Source organism: Scyliorhinus canicula, chromosome 21 (assembly GCF_902713615.1).
Source record: "Scyliorhinus canicula chromosome 21, sScyCan1.1, whole genome shotgun sequence".
Taxonomy (NCBI): domain Eukaryota; kingdom Metazoa; phylum Chordata; class Chondrichthyes; order Carcharhiniformes; family Scyliorhinidae; genus Scyliorhinus; species Scyliorhinus canicula.
In genome coordinates, this window is record NC_052166.1 from 36,006,332 (window position 1) to 36,019,667 (window position 13,336).

Below are 13,336 nucleotides of genomic sequence, written 5' to 3' on the forward strand. Positions count from 1 at the left end.
ATTTAGCAACAATGAAGGAGTTGAAAGAGGTGGTGGTGAGGTAGAACTGGTTGGTTGTCATCAGCGTCCATGTGGAGTCTGACACTGCCTTTGAATGATATCGCTGAGGGATAATATGGATGTGAGAAATAGGAGGGGGCCAAGGATAGATCCTTAGATAGTTGCGGGAGCATTGAGAACAGCCCTTGCAAGTTAACATTTGAGTACAGTTAGATAGGTAAGAATTGAACCACATGAGAGCAGTCCCACTCAGCTGGATGCCAATGAAAATGTGCTGGAAGACGAAGGTGTGATTAACGGTATCAAAGGCTGCAGACAGGTCAAAACAGACAAGGAGGGAACGTTTACCTTCATCACAGTCATTTGTAATGTTGCTGAGGACCATTTTGGTACTGTGGCTGGGGTGGAAGTCTGATTGGAGTGATTCAACTGTGGCACTGCAGAAAAGATGGGAATGGCGGAATGGAGTTGGGAGGCAGCGACATGTTCAAGACGGTTGTTTGGAGAGAAAATGGAGGTTGGTGATGTTAATAGTTTTTAAGGTTGGTGAGGTCAAGGGTTAGTATTTTGAGAGGGGTGATGATGGCAGATTGAAAGGAGAAAGAGACAACATCTGACCAGAGAGAGCTGTTTAGAGTATTGACTAACATGGGGGCTAGGAGGGGAGGTTGCGTGGCCACCAGTTTAGTGGGAATAGATCGCAGAAATAGGAGGTGGGTCATACAGACCATTTGAGGGAAAGAGGGGAGATAGGAAATAAATTAGAGAAAGATGCAAATTAAGGACTAAGGCAGAGGAGGAGAAGTCTATTAGTAGCCCAGGCTGAAAATTAAGACTATTCACCTGACTGAAGTAGCTTACAACTAGGACATGAATGTCAGACATTGGGTAACTGGTGTAGACTCAGGACTACCATGCTACCTCTGTCTATTTCAGTTAAATATGGACTTCCATCAAAGTAACACTTGCAAATCTGCAGTTTGCAGTGTACAGAAATTGTACGCAGTGATTCATTGGATGGTATGGATGTGGGTTACCAATGGGATCACTGTCAAAGTCAAAGCTGGAAAATAGATTTTTGGCCATAGCCATCAGACATCTGGCAATGTCTAACTATCCAGGTCCTTAAGTATGAACATTGAAACCTGCCCATCATTGTCAGGGTGGATCTCTGCCACTTCCTTGGTTCACACGTGCTCGTGGAATCCCTTTGTATTCCATTCTCACAGAATGTATCCATTTAAATAGATTGTTAACAACTGTTAAAATAACAAACATGGAAATTCTGTACAAACAGGTCCCGCTGTGCTACAGGATCAGATGAAATTCCTCTGCATTTACTTAACAATTGTGCTCCCGTATGTTAATCGAATAAACAAACCTTCCACGTCAGCCTTGCAAACTGCAAGTTGGGGGAGATAGGTTTTAAAAACCTTAAGCATATATTGTGCAATGTGTTGTTCAGTTGATGAAATGAAGCCCATCATTTAAAGGCCTCAAAATCTAATTATTGTCAACAAGATCCCCAATTTAATTAGATGCCATTCTCTGAGGCCCAAAATAAGCAGGAGAGAATCACCAGTTTTCTTTCACTCTTGTTTCCTAGGGATAGATTGCATTGATCAAATGTTCGATGTGTGAAGTGTGGCCAGATAGATAAAGGTTCACAAAAAAATCTCAACTTTCCTTGCATAGCCATTGTCCCTGACAATAACAATCCCCCATAATAAACATTTAAGTTAAGCAAAGGGCTGTTTTAATAATAGCACCAGTAGAGATTGGGAAATACAGATTAATTCTGGCCAATAACACAAATAGAAGGCTCGGATATCATTTTGAACAACACAAACCCTGCAGCAGAGTGTCGAGACGGATAAGGGAGACGGTGCTGGATCACAATACCTTTTAGATAAAACTGATCTAATTTGTCTTCATTTTTGCATTTAACGATACTTTAAAAAACTAATTCTGTATTTTAGTACAGAGGTATGGGTGGGATTCCCCGGTCCGCCTGCCGTGTGTTTCTTGGTGGTGGCCATTCGCTGGCGGCGGGATTCTCTACTCCCGCCAGTGTCAATGGGATTTCCCATTGACGCCACCCCATGCCGCCAGGAAACATGTGGGCGCGAGTGCGCCACTGGCAGGAAAAGTGAATCGCAACGGCCGTAGAATTCTGGTCATGTTGTCAGGGCATGATATTTAATTTTAGAGAGATTTTGATGAAAGCTGTCAATTCTTTTCCTGACAGCAATTGAAGGTTAATTTCTTCCACAAGGGCCATATCCTAACCTGCTTAGCTAGTCTGTCCTGCCCAATCCGAGCCTGCCCATCTCTTCCCCAAGGACAACCTGCTCGTCTTTCTGCCAAACCCGACACCTCAGTGTAGCATGATCTACACGCCCCATCACCTGAGGTCAATCAGAGAGACAGGTGTCGAAATTAAACATTAAAGAGAAGGTTACAAAAGTCTGCTTCAAAGAAAACGAAGAGCATGAATGAAAACGGGGAAAGCATGAGAAAGAAGGAATCCGGAAAAGCAAATTCAGAAGGTAGAGGAAAAAGCATAAAATGAGAGGGTTGGAACAAAGTGCAAGACAGGAAAAAAAAGAATGTACAAACTCAAATCAACCTTCCACAGAGTGAGAAACGTATTCTGTGTGGGAATACAGAAAAAAGAGGAGACAGAGGGATGACAATGTTTTAGAATGAAGAAAACAGGCAGACAGAGACGGTAACCAGAGGCAGCACTCCTGAGCTACATTAAAACAAAAGGGAAGATTACTCCAACACAGCTTGTTCTTTGAAATATAGTCAGTAAACCAACACACACATGTCAGCATTCTGGAATTTTTTCAAATGCTTCAGGAACAAGGAGCGCAAGGGCTCCGCCACCTTCTCCTCTGCCCTGTCCCTCCCTCATCAATGAATTTCTTGACCAATAGGACTAAAATCTTGCCAACATGGACAATTTTGCTCATTACAATAAACAGAATATTGCTAAAATTAGAAAGATACCTAGAAAAAGTTTCAGCTTCTCCCTGGCAGCAAAATGTCTCCAAATATAAGGCCACCGCCCTCCACCCTCCCATTCACCACATCAACCTCGCCGCCTGCCTCTCTCCTCCGCGGGAATCACGGCCTACAAACTACGTTTAAATAGGAAGGACTTCAATGGATAGTACTCACCCACTGAGGAAATGTCTGTGAAATTATCTTCTCCCTCCTCAGCATTAATCAGGTCATTCTTACTCTTTTTCGTCGTTGCTCTCTTTAAAACTGTGTAAACAATGAAACGTTACTGCAACATCAAACTTCCTAGCACCATCTCGATCCTGCCTGGTGTTTCCTTTGTCGGGAGAAAAAGTGGGTGGCTTATTTAACCCAGCATAAGCTCAAGGTCCTTCCCAATTCAGAGCTTTGTGTTCTCTTGGATTTTCCAGCTGAGAACTAATTGTCAACGTAGCATTTGTGCGGGGCAAAGCCCACTCAAATCACCTCAAATTTTGCATTGCTAGCTGAAAAGCGTTCCTGCTTTTCTTACTAAACATGGCCAGGATCATCCATTCATTATTTTTTAAATTAAATTTAGAGTACCCAATTTTTTTCCAATTAAGGGGCAATTTAGCGTGGCCAATTCACCTGCCCTGCTCATCTTTGGATTGTAGGGGTTAAACCCACGCAAACACTTGGAGAATGTCCACACAGACAGTGACCCAGAGCCGGGATCTAACCTGTGACCTTGGCGGCGTGAGGCAGCAGTGCTATCCACTGCGTCACTGTGCTGCCCATTCGTTCATTATTAAAGATCAAAACTGATAATCGATTGCTCTCTGGAAGGAGATTTCCTACAATCCACCAATTATCCATTCCCACACAGAATACGTTCCAGGCCTTTTAGTGTTTAGATCAATCTTTCAGTTGACGCACACTGAACTAACAATAGCTGACCTGAGACAGCATGTATTTATATCACTTTAAGATGCTCTCAGGTCACGAAAAACGACTTACTTTTAAGAAAACATGATTTTACGTGTGATAAATAATGGAGGTGATGATTCATACAAATCCTTCAGCATTTGTCTTTTGAGTTCATAAGTTGCAGAAATGGTACAATTCCATTCATTCTTCACCTTTATGTTTCCTATATTTAAAACCTGAAGTATGACTGTGAAGAGGAAGAGCTCACATCAAGACAAAAGGTCTCGGCTCTCAAAAGGCAGAGCCTGTAAGCCTGACAAGCAATTAGGTCTCAAGTGGTGAGGGCTGTGCAGTGGGATAGATTTCAACAGAAAACGCAGGTCTGTCGCTCACAGCTCCAGGCACTCTGCTGGAAACCTAATCCTGCACTGACTGATGGTCTCCTCTTGCAATCCAGAACCCAAGCTTTCAGGATAACATTGCTGGATAATATCAACACCTTTCATCATATATGTCCGTCTTATTAATTGACGACTTATTCTCTGAATTGTTGAGGAATAAAGCAAATATATCACCTCCCCCTCGCACCTAATTCATTGCAGCTGTTGGCCTTCAGCGACACAGAATGTGTCAATCCACCATATTGTAGCATGAGCTTCAAATTTGGAAGGAGAGATCAAATTCTGATGGTCATCATCTCAGGCCACACGTGAAGAATCTGGTACCATGGCTATTAGAGGCACGCCAGAGCAAGACTAACACATTAGGGACAAATAGAGTTCCAATTGGTAGTGTGTCTCATGTTACTGAGAAAGCCCAGCTTTGAAAGATATATGTCTTCAGGAGATTGTATATATACAACAATTACATTTTAAAAATGGCTGCATAAAGTTTTCAATAATGTACTAGCTAGAATTTTTTTTTTGAAATTTAGAGTACCCACTTAATTTTTCCAATTAAGGGGTAATTTTAGCGTGGCCAATCTACCTACCCTGCACATCTTTGGGTTGTGAGGGCAAACACGGGGAGAATGTGCAAACTCCACACGGACAATGACCCAGAGCCGGGATCGAACTTGGGACCTCGGTGCCGTGAGGCTGCAATGCTACCCACTGTGCCACCGTGCTGCCCTAGCTAGAATCTTTTGAGTAGCTTTGAACCAGACAGTCTTTACTCATCACCATGCAATTAGCAGAATGTTCACATACCATCCAAAGCACACTTGTCTTCTGCATTCTTGTCCTCTTCCGCCAACATGACCTCTTCTAAAATGAGATGCAAGAAAAGAAGATTGAAATATGCAGTATTTCGAACATCAACATGACCAACAGGGGAGGCAGTGGCGTAGTGGGATTGTCACTGGACATAGTAAACCAGATACCAGGTTCAAATCCCGCCACTGCAGATGGTGAAATTTGAATTCAATAAAAATCTGGAATTACCAGTCTAATGATGACCATGAAACCATTGTCATAAAAACCCATCTGGTTCACTAATGTATTTTAGGGAAGGAAATCTATCGTCCTTACCTGGTCTGGCCGACATGTGACTCCAGACCCACTAAATGTGGTTGACTCTCAACTGCCCCCTCAAGGGCAATTAGGGATGGGCAATACATGATGGGACAGCATTAACTGAACGAATTTTTAAAAACGTTCCACTCATTCCTCTCTCTCTAGGCATCTCCTCATATCCCCACTGAGCAGCCAACAATCACACTCACTCTATTGCCATCTCACACCATGGCCCATAATCACCTTTCCTGCTCCCAAGCCATTTTTAACACTCACAACTCTGTGCTGTTTCTCTTTGCAGCAAAAAGCACACAACCTAATGAAAGGCAGAGCCTTGGCGAGATCGACATTCAATGATGGGCACCTTGCCAGCCCACCTGGCCCACTGGGAAGGTGGATTTGTTCCAGCTGTCAGCAATGACCTTTCAAGATGGCTTGAGCCATCTGAGGCACTGGTGCTCGCTCATACATGACGAAAGAGCTGATCCTCTGACTTTGGAGGCCATGTTGCAGAGGTCGAGCCTGAGCTAGATCTCCGGGTCCATCCCCTCTGACCAATGGAGTGGTATATATCTGAGGAGAATGCAGCTAGTGCTGATATAGCTCCTGGTGCTGTTAGCGTTACTCTTTTCCTCTGCATTTGAGGTGCAAGGTAGAATTGTAGAAGCTGCTCCCATGCCATGGTGAAGGCTGGCAGCACGGAAGTGCAGCCAAAGATGAGTGAAGTACAAGACACTCGAACTGTCTGCCAACAAGATTGCAATTGCCTATCAAACACTGAAAGCACTCTCTGCGAAGGAGTGCTCTGAACAACAGCCTCCCACCTGGCCATGGGCACAGCTCTTCAGTTCACTGATCCAAGGCTTCCCAGTCTGTCACTGAACAAGCTGCCCCCACTGCACACTCACCTTGTTGTTGCTGCTGAGTTCCGCACAACTCGGGAAATGCGTTGGCTGTTAAATCCAGAATGCTTGAATAGAACACGATTTAATGATCTACTTGAAGGTAGCTTATCGGGAAGGGTTGGGGGAGGTCCCCACCGGACAAAACCAGGATGTTGTTGGGATCCCCAACTTGACATCCTCTTGTACACTTGCCTGGGAAAGCCCCTGTCCCCCGCCCCGGATCCTCCCCTGGTTTCAGAGGACACTATGTATAAACTAGAGTTTAAATCTGGGTAATCCTTAAACAGAACCCATAAAAAGTTACATTATCAGCAATCCAGTAAGGTAAGATCATTCCATATTGAGTAAGAGAGTTAGATTTCAGATGGAGAAGGTGGTGGTGGATCAGGGGGTCAGATATATTATAGTAATGTTTGCTTTGGAGAGGAGGTTGGTTGTGTTGGTTAGCATGTATGCCCCGAATTGGGATGATGTAGGGTTTATGAAGAGGGTGTTGGTGGCCATACCAAGTCTGTACATGCATCAGTTAATGCATCAGTGGGGCTTTAAATACACTATTGCATCCATAAATGGATCTATCTAGACCGTGCTCGTTACCCCTTCCGGGAGAAGGGGGGGAGGGGGGGGGGGGGCGAGGGTGTTGGGAGCACTTAGGAAGGAGATGGGAGAGTGGACCCCTGGTGGTTCTTACTCCAGGGGGCAGAGTATTCCTTTTTATCGCCGGTGCGTACTGCATCCTGGTGTATTTACTTCTTTTTTTTTAATAAATGTTTTTTATTCGGTTTTCATGTTTTATATTGAACAAATTACAAATTTGCGGAGGTTGTTGTTGTCAGGGATGAGGAAAGCCAAAACCAGGGGAGGCAGTGGCGTAGTGGTATTATCGCTGGACGAGTAATCCAGTGACTCAGAATCATGCTCTGGGGTCCTGGGTTTGAATCCTGCCATGGCAAATGGTGAAATTTGAATTCAATAAAAATCTGGAATCAAAAGTCTAAAAGGTGACCATGATTGTCGTAAAAAACCATCTGGTTCACTAATGTCCTTTAGGGAATGAAACTTTTCATCCTTACCTGGTCTGACCTACATGTGACTCCAGATCCACAACAATGTGGTTGACTCTTAAATACCCTCAGGGATGGGCAATAAATGCTGGCCCAGCCAGCGATGCCCACATGTTGGATGTTGGATTGGATTAGATGTTGGATTTGTTTATTGTCACGTGTACCAAGGTACAGTGAAAAGCACTGTTCTATGTGCAGCTCAGACAGATCATTCCATACATGAAAAGAAAATACATTGGGCAAACATAAAATACATAATGTAAATACATAGACACAGGCATCGGGTGAATCTAGTACTACTCGGTAGAGAAGATGTGTGAAGAGATCAGATCAGTCTGATCTGAGGGTTGTTTAGGAGTCTGGTAACAGTGCGGAAGAAGCTGATTTTGTATCTGTTAGTGCATGCTCTCAGACTTTTGTATCTTCTGCCCAACGGAAGAAGTTGAAAGAGTGAGTAAGCCAGATGGGAGGGGTCTTTGATTCTGCTGCCCGGTTTCTCAAGGCCTCGGGAGGTGGAGACAGAGTCAGTGGATGGGAGGCGGGGTCGTGTGATGGACTGGGCGGTGTTCACGACTCTCTGTAGTTTCTTCCGGTCTTGGGCCGAGCAGTTGCCATACCATTGGGCAGTGAACGCCAAAAAGGTGCAGGGCTGGGGTAGGGAGCCAAAAGCAATGTGGGTGAGGATGGAGGCTGGCTCTTGTAGGAGGTCGGGGTTGTGAGCACTGGCAATGGTGCCACTCCCATTTGCCCCAGGAAAATACTCAAGTCGTCCGGTAGTGGAAGCCATGTTGGATATATGGAGACAATTTTGGTAGCATTTTGAGTTATCGCAGGATCATAGAACATAGAATGCAGAACATAAAGTGCAGAAGGAGGGCATTCGGCCCATCGAGTTTCCATCGACCCACTTAAGCCCTCACTTCCACCCTATCCCCGTAACCCAATAACCCTTCCTGACCTTTTTTGGATACCAAGGGCAATTTGGCATGGCCAATCCACCTAACCTGCACGTCTTTGGACTGTGGGAGGAAACCGGAGCTATCGGAGAATCCCACGCAGACATGGGGGGAACATGCAGACTCCGCACAGACAGTGATCCAGCGGGGAATTGAACCTGGGACCCTGGTGCTGTGAAGCCACAGTGCTAGCCACTTGTGCTACCGTGCTGTCCATACCATGCTGCAGGTTCGAAAGTATCATGTGTTTGAGGCAGTGAGACTGGATGCTAGGAGGAGTGGGGCGGAGGGAGGTTGGAAATGAAGGACCCACTTTTGGAAGGGCGGTTTGCGAATTTGGAAGAGTTGGTGGAGAAGTTTGTTATTTCGCGGGAGGAAGCCTCTAGGTGGGAGATTTTGCAAGGAAAGTTTTCGTGACGATTCTGGTGTGATGACACCTACTTCCTTGTTGTTGGAGGGGGTTGTGGGGGTGATGGGTTTGGAAGTGGGGGGGATCATCTCCGTAATTTATGGGAGGATTTTGGAGGAGGATATGGTGTCGCTGGAGGGGATTAAGGTGAAGAGGAGGAGCTGGGGGTGACATTGGAGGAGGGGTTGCGTTGTGAAGTGTTGTGGAGGGTGAATGCCTCAACCTCATGTGCAAGGCTGGGATTAATACAATTAAATGTGGTGCACAAGGACGAGGATGAGCTGGCTGTTTGAGGGGGTAGAGGACATTTGCGAGCCATGTGGGAGATATCCGTCCAAACACGTACATATGTTCTGGTCCTGCCTGAAGTGCGAGAAATTTGGGGAGTTGATTTTCAGCACTATGTCAGCGATCTTGCACTTGGATTTGGAGCGTAGTCCCCTGGGGTCCATATTTGGGGTGTTGGACTTGCTGGAGCTGCAGACGGAGTGGGGGCAGATGTTTTAACCTTCCCCTCGCTTATTCCTCACAGATGGGTCCTGTTGGGGTGGAGGTCAAGCTCTCCGCCGTGTTCTGTCCTGGTCCACTCACGTCGACGCTATCATTTAGAAAGCACAACAGCACCTATACTTCCTCAGGAAACTAAGGAAATTCGGCATGTCCACATTAACCCTTACCAAATTTTACAGATGCACTATAGAAAGCATGCTATCGGGCTGCATCACAGCCTGGTATGGCAACTGCTCGGCCCAGGACAGCAAGGAACTTCAGAGAGTCGTGAATACTGCCCAGTCCATCACACGAACCTGCCTCCCATCCATGGACTCCATCTACACCTCCCGCTGCCGGGGGAAAGCGGGCAGCATAATCAAGGATCCCTCCCACCCGGCTTACTCACTTTTCCAACTTCTTCCATCGGGAAGGAGATTCAGAAGTCTGAGAACACGCATGAACAGACTCAAAAACAGCTTCTTCCCCACTGTCACCAGACTCCTAAATGACCCTCTTATTGACTGACCTCATTAACACTACACCCTGTATGCTTCAACCGATGCCAATGCTGAAGTAGTTACATTGTATATATTGTGTTGCCCTATTATGTATTCTCATGTATTTTCTTGAATTTTGTTTAATTCCCTTTTCTTCCATGTACTGTTGAGCTTGTTGCAGAAAAATACTTTTCACTGTACCTCCGTACACGTGACAATAAACAAATCCAATCCAATCCAATCCAATCCTCTGGCAGAAGTGGAGATAAAGGAGTCCTTTTCAGAACGCCAGCCGGTGACTAGTGGTGTGCCTCGGGGTCTGTGCTGGGACCACAGCTTTTCACAATGTACATTAATGATCTGTAAGAAGGAACTGAAGGCAGTGTTGCCAAGTTTGCAGATGATACAAAGATCTGTAGAGGGACAGGTAGTATTGAGGAAACAGGGGGACTGCAGAAGGACTTGGACAGGCTCAGAGAGTGGGCAAAGAAGTGGCAGATGGAATAGAATGTGGAAAAGTGTGAGTTTATGCACTTTGGAAGGAGGAATGGAGGCATAGACTATTTTCTAAATGGGGAAATGTTAGGAAATCAGAAGCACAAAGGGACTTGGGAGTCCTTGTTCAAGATTCTGTTAAGGTTAACGTGCAGGTTCAGTCAGCAGTTAGGAAGGCAAATGCAGTGTTAGCATTCATGTCGAGAGGACTAGAATACAAGATGTACTTCTGAGGCTGTATAAGGCTCTTGGCAGACCCCATTTGGAGTATTATTGTGAGCAGTTTTGGGCCCCATATCTAAGGAAGGATGTGCTGGCCTTGGAAAGGGTCCAGAGCAGGTTCACAAGAATGATCCCTGGAATTAAGAGCTTGTCGTATGAGGAATGATTGAGGACTCTGGTTCTGTACTCATTGGAGTTTAGAAGGGGGACCTTACTGAAACTTACAGGATACTGCGAGGCCTGGATAGAGCGGACGTGGAGAGAATGTCATAAAAATGAGAACCAGAGGACACAATCTCAAACTAAAGGGACAATCCTTTAAAACAGAGATGAGGAATTTCTTCAGGCAGAGGGTGGTGAATCTGTGGAACTCTTTGACACAGAAGGCTGTGGAAGCCAAATCACTGGGTGTCTTTAAGACAGAGATGGATAGTTTCTTGATTAATAAAGGGATCAGGGTTATAGGGAGAAGGCAGGAGAATGGGGATGAGAAAAATGGTGGAGCAGACTCGATGGGCCGAGTGGCCTAATTCTGCTCCTATGTCTTATGGTCTTATGGCTTGTCGACCTGAGTTCCAGTATTTGGAGAACATTAAGTTTACCTTGAGGGGGGCCATTGAGGGGTTCCACAAGATATGGGGTCTCTTTATTTTTCATTTTAAAGAGTTGGTTACCGTCAGCTGCTAGGGGGAGGTGGGGGGTGGGGTAGTTTGGGGGGGGGGGAGGCTATTTGAGCTTTTGGGGTGTTGGTTGGTAGAGGATGGTGGGGTGTTGTTCTTGTTATTTTGCATTGTTTTGTTTTTGCATAAAACGTCAAAAAACAAATTAAAATATTTTCATAAGAAAAAGATCCTTCGATATCAGATCAATCAATTTGAATACTTTTTCAAAGATCGACAGCATCACAATAAAGCAACAGAGGAACAGAAATTGTGAACCTTTGAGAACAATCTGTACTGTTGAACAGGTGTGTTGATAATAATGTGAAGTCAAGACAGAACTGAGAAAGAAAATGATACAGTATCTGTAATGTTGCACATACATACAAATGACAGCTTTTGCCATTGGTTCACAGAGTGGATTTGAACAAAATGAGCTTATTTTATGTTGAGTTCCAGATAAAAGAAAGGTTGAATCAATAAATGGTTAAGATACTAATGATGCAACTTTGAAGATGTTTCCCCATTGACTGTATATAAATAATACTCCCATCATCAGTGATGTCCTCTGTGGGGTGTTTCAACTCATTGCCTTGAGCTTTCCTTTGTACCACTACAGCCACTGGGTTACTGCAATAGTTCCTCTCTCCTATCAGGCAAGGTGTCAATTACAAATAAATAACCAGCGCTTATTAATCACAATTAGATTTTTTTTAACACGTGGCTCGGGGTGCTTCTTTCTGCACACAAGTGAGAACAAACTGAGAAAAGAATGGAATCAGTTAAAAAATCCACGATTATTTATAACTTAAGGCTTCTCTCGCTTGATCCCCATCTCTCTCCTTTCGGTCCGCACCCAGCTACATTACAGAAATCTAGCATCTCTCAATTTGCATGTTGTAAACTTAAGACCTCAATATCTGGAGCAATGGACAACAAGAAAGCAAAAATGTTGGTCACTGAGATTTCAATAGACAATATGTGATTCTGTAATAATGATTTTTTTTTAAACTTAGCTGTTCAAATTTTCTCAAGAGAAACAAGCATCCCAAATTTGGCCTCATCGTGTTTACCTGCTATATGGATCCAGCGCAGGTATCTGTTGAATTCTTGCTCTATCTGTTGTTGTCGTCTTAATTTTAGAAACGCGCGTCTGTTCTCCACCCTTTCACGTTCCTTAGCAAACTCCCTGCAAGATAGAAATAGATCTTCTCTTGTCTTGTGGTACAAAAATGAGTAATCAAGTAACCTGACACATTTAAAACAAAGTATGAGAGATAAATGTCGTGTTCCAGTAATTTATTTTTAAAAGTTCTAATTAAAGGGCAAGTTAGCTTGGCCAATCCACCTACCCTGCACATCTTTTGGATTGCGAGGGTGAGACCCAAACAGACATGGGGAGAATGTGCAAACTCTCCCGGGGACCAGGATCGAACCCGGGCCCTCAACGCCGTGAGGCAACAGGGCTGACCACTGTGCCACCATGTCGCCCCACGTTCCAGTAATTTTTTGAGCAGTTGTTCACAGAAAGGATTTGAACAAAAATGAGATACTGTACTTTTGATGTTTCGTTCTAGTTTTTCTTTAGAAAGGAAGAGTCAGTACGCAGTTAAGATGTTAATGAGCTAATTTTGATTATGTTTCTGTAATTAAGTAATTTGTTGACCTGTTTTGGCCATCAATAAAGTGCTTCACAATCCTTGCTTTGGAAAGCATCAGATGATTTTTATCAGTGAGGATGGAACAGGATTTTGGCTGAGAAACAGACTGGCAGAGAGGCTGTTTGAAGTCCTAATGCTGAGCGGTCTGTCAGTCTATAGTGGGTGGAAGAAAGGTCACAATTTCAGGAAGAATGTTAGGAATTCCACTTTTTTAAGGCACCTGATCCAACCCATTGATGTGGAGAAGCATGTATCTACTTGTTCCTGTACCGTTTGAATTAAATCAGTTCAATCATGACTGCCATTCTGTACTCTCGCCTGAAATGTGAAACGAACAGCAACCAGGTGGCATCGTCTATGGGTGCTATTGTTATGCCCAAAATTTCGAACAGTAATACGTAATGATACATTCTCCAAATAATTTAATGCTAACTTGGTTTTAACAAAGGTACTGTACATTAGACAAAACTATACAAAAAAAAATAGATGGAGAAGATGCAAAGCACAATATTTTGGGGGGGAGCTGACTTAACTCATGAGATTG

The 13,336-nt window shown here is 44.3% G+C and overlaps 1 protein-coding gene across 13 annotated transcripts in view; it reads right to left on the reverse strand.

Annotated features, from left to right (window-relative positions):
• The window catches only part of cacna1ba (calcium channel, voltage-dependent, N type, alpha 1B subunit, a), a 739,085-nt gene that overhangs the window by 240,830 nt on the left and 484,919 nt on the right, over nt 1-13,336 (reverse strand). For all 13 annotated transcript variants that reach the window (XM_038781850.1, XM_038781861.1, XM_038781863.1 and 10 more), the window contains 3 exons: nt 12,205-12,320; nt 5,127-5,183; nt 3,187-3,276 (listed from right to left, as the gene is read on the reverse strand). In XM_038781850.1, the coding sequence (XP_038637778.1) occupies nt 3,187-3,276; nt 5,127-5,183; nt 12,205-12,320 (263 nt within the window). The remainder of the gene's footprint in view (nt 1-3,186; nt 3,277-5,126; nt 5,184-12,204; nt 12,321-13,336) is intronic.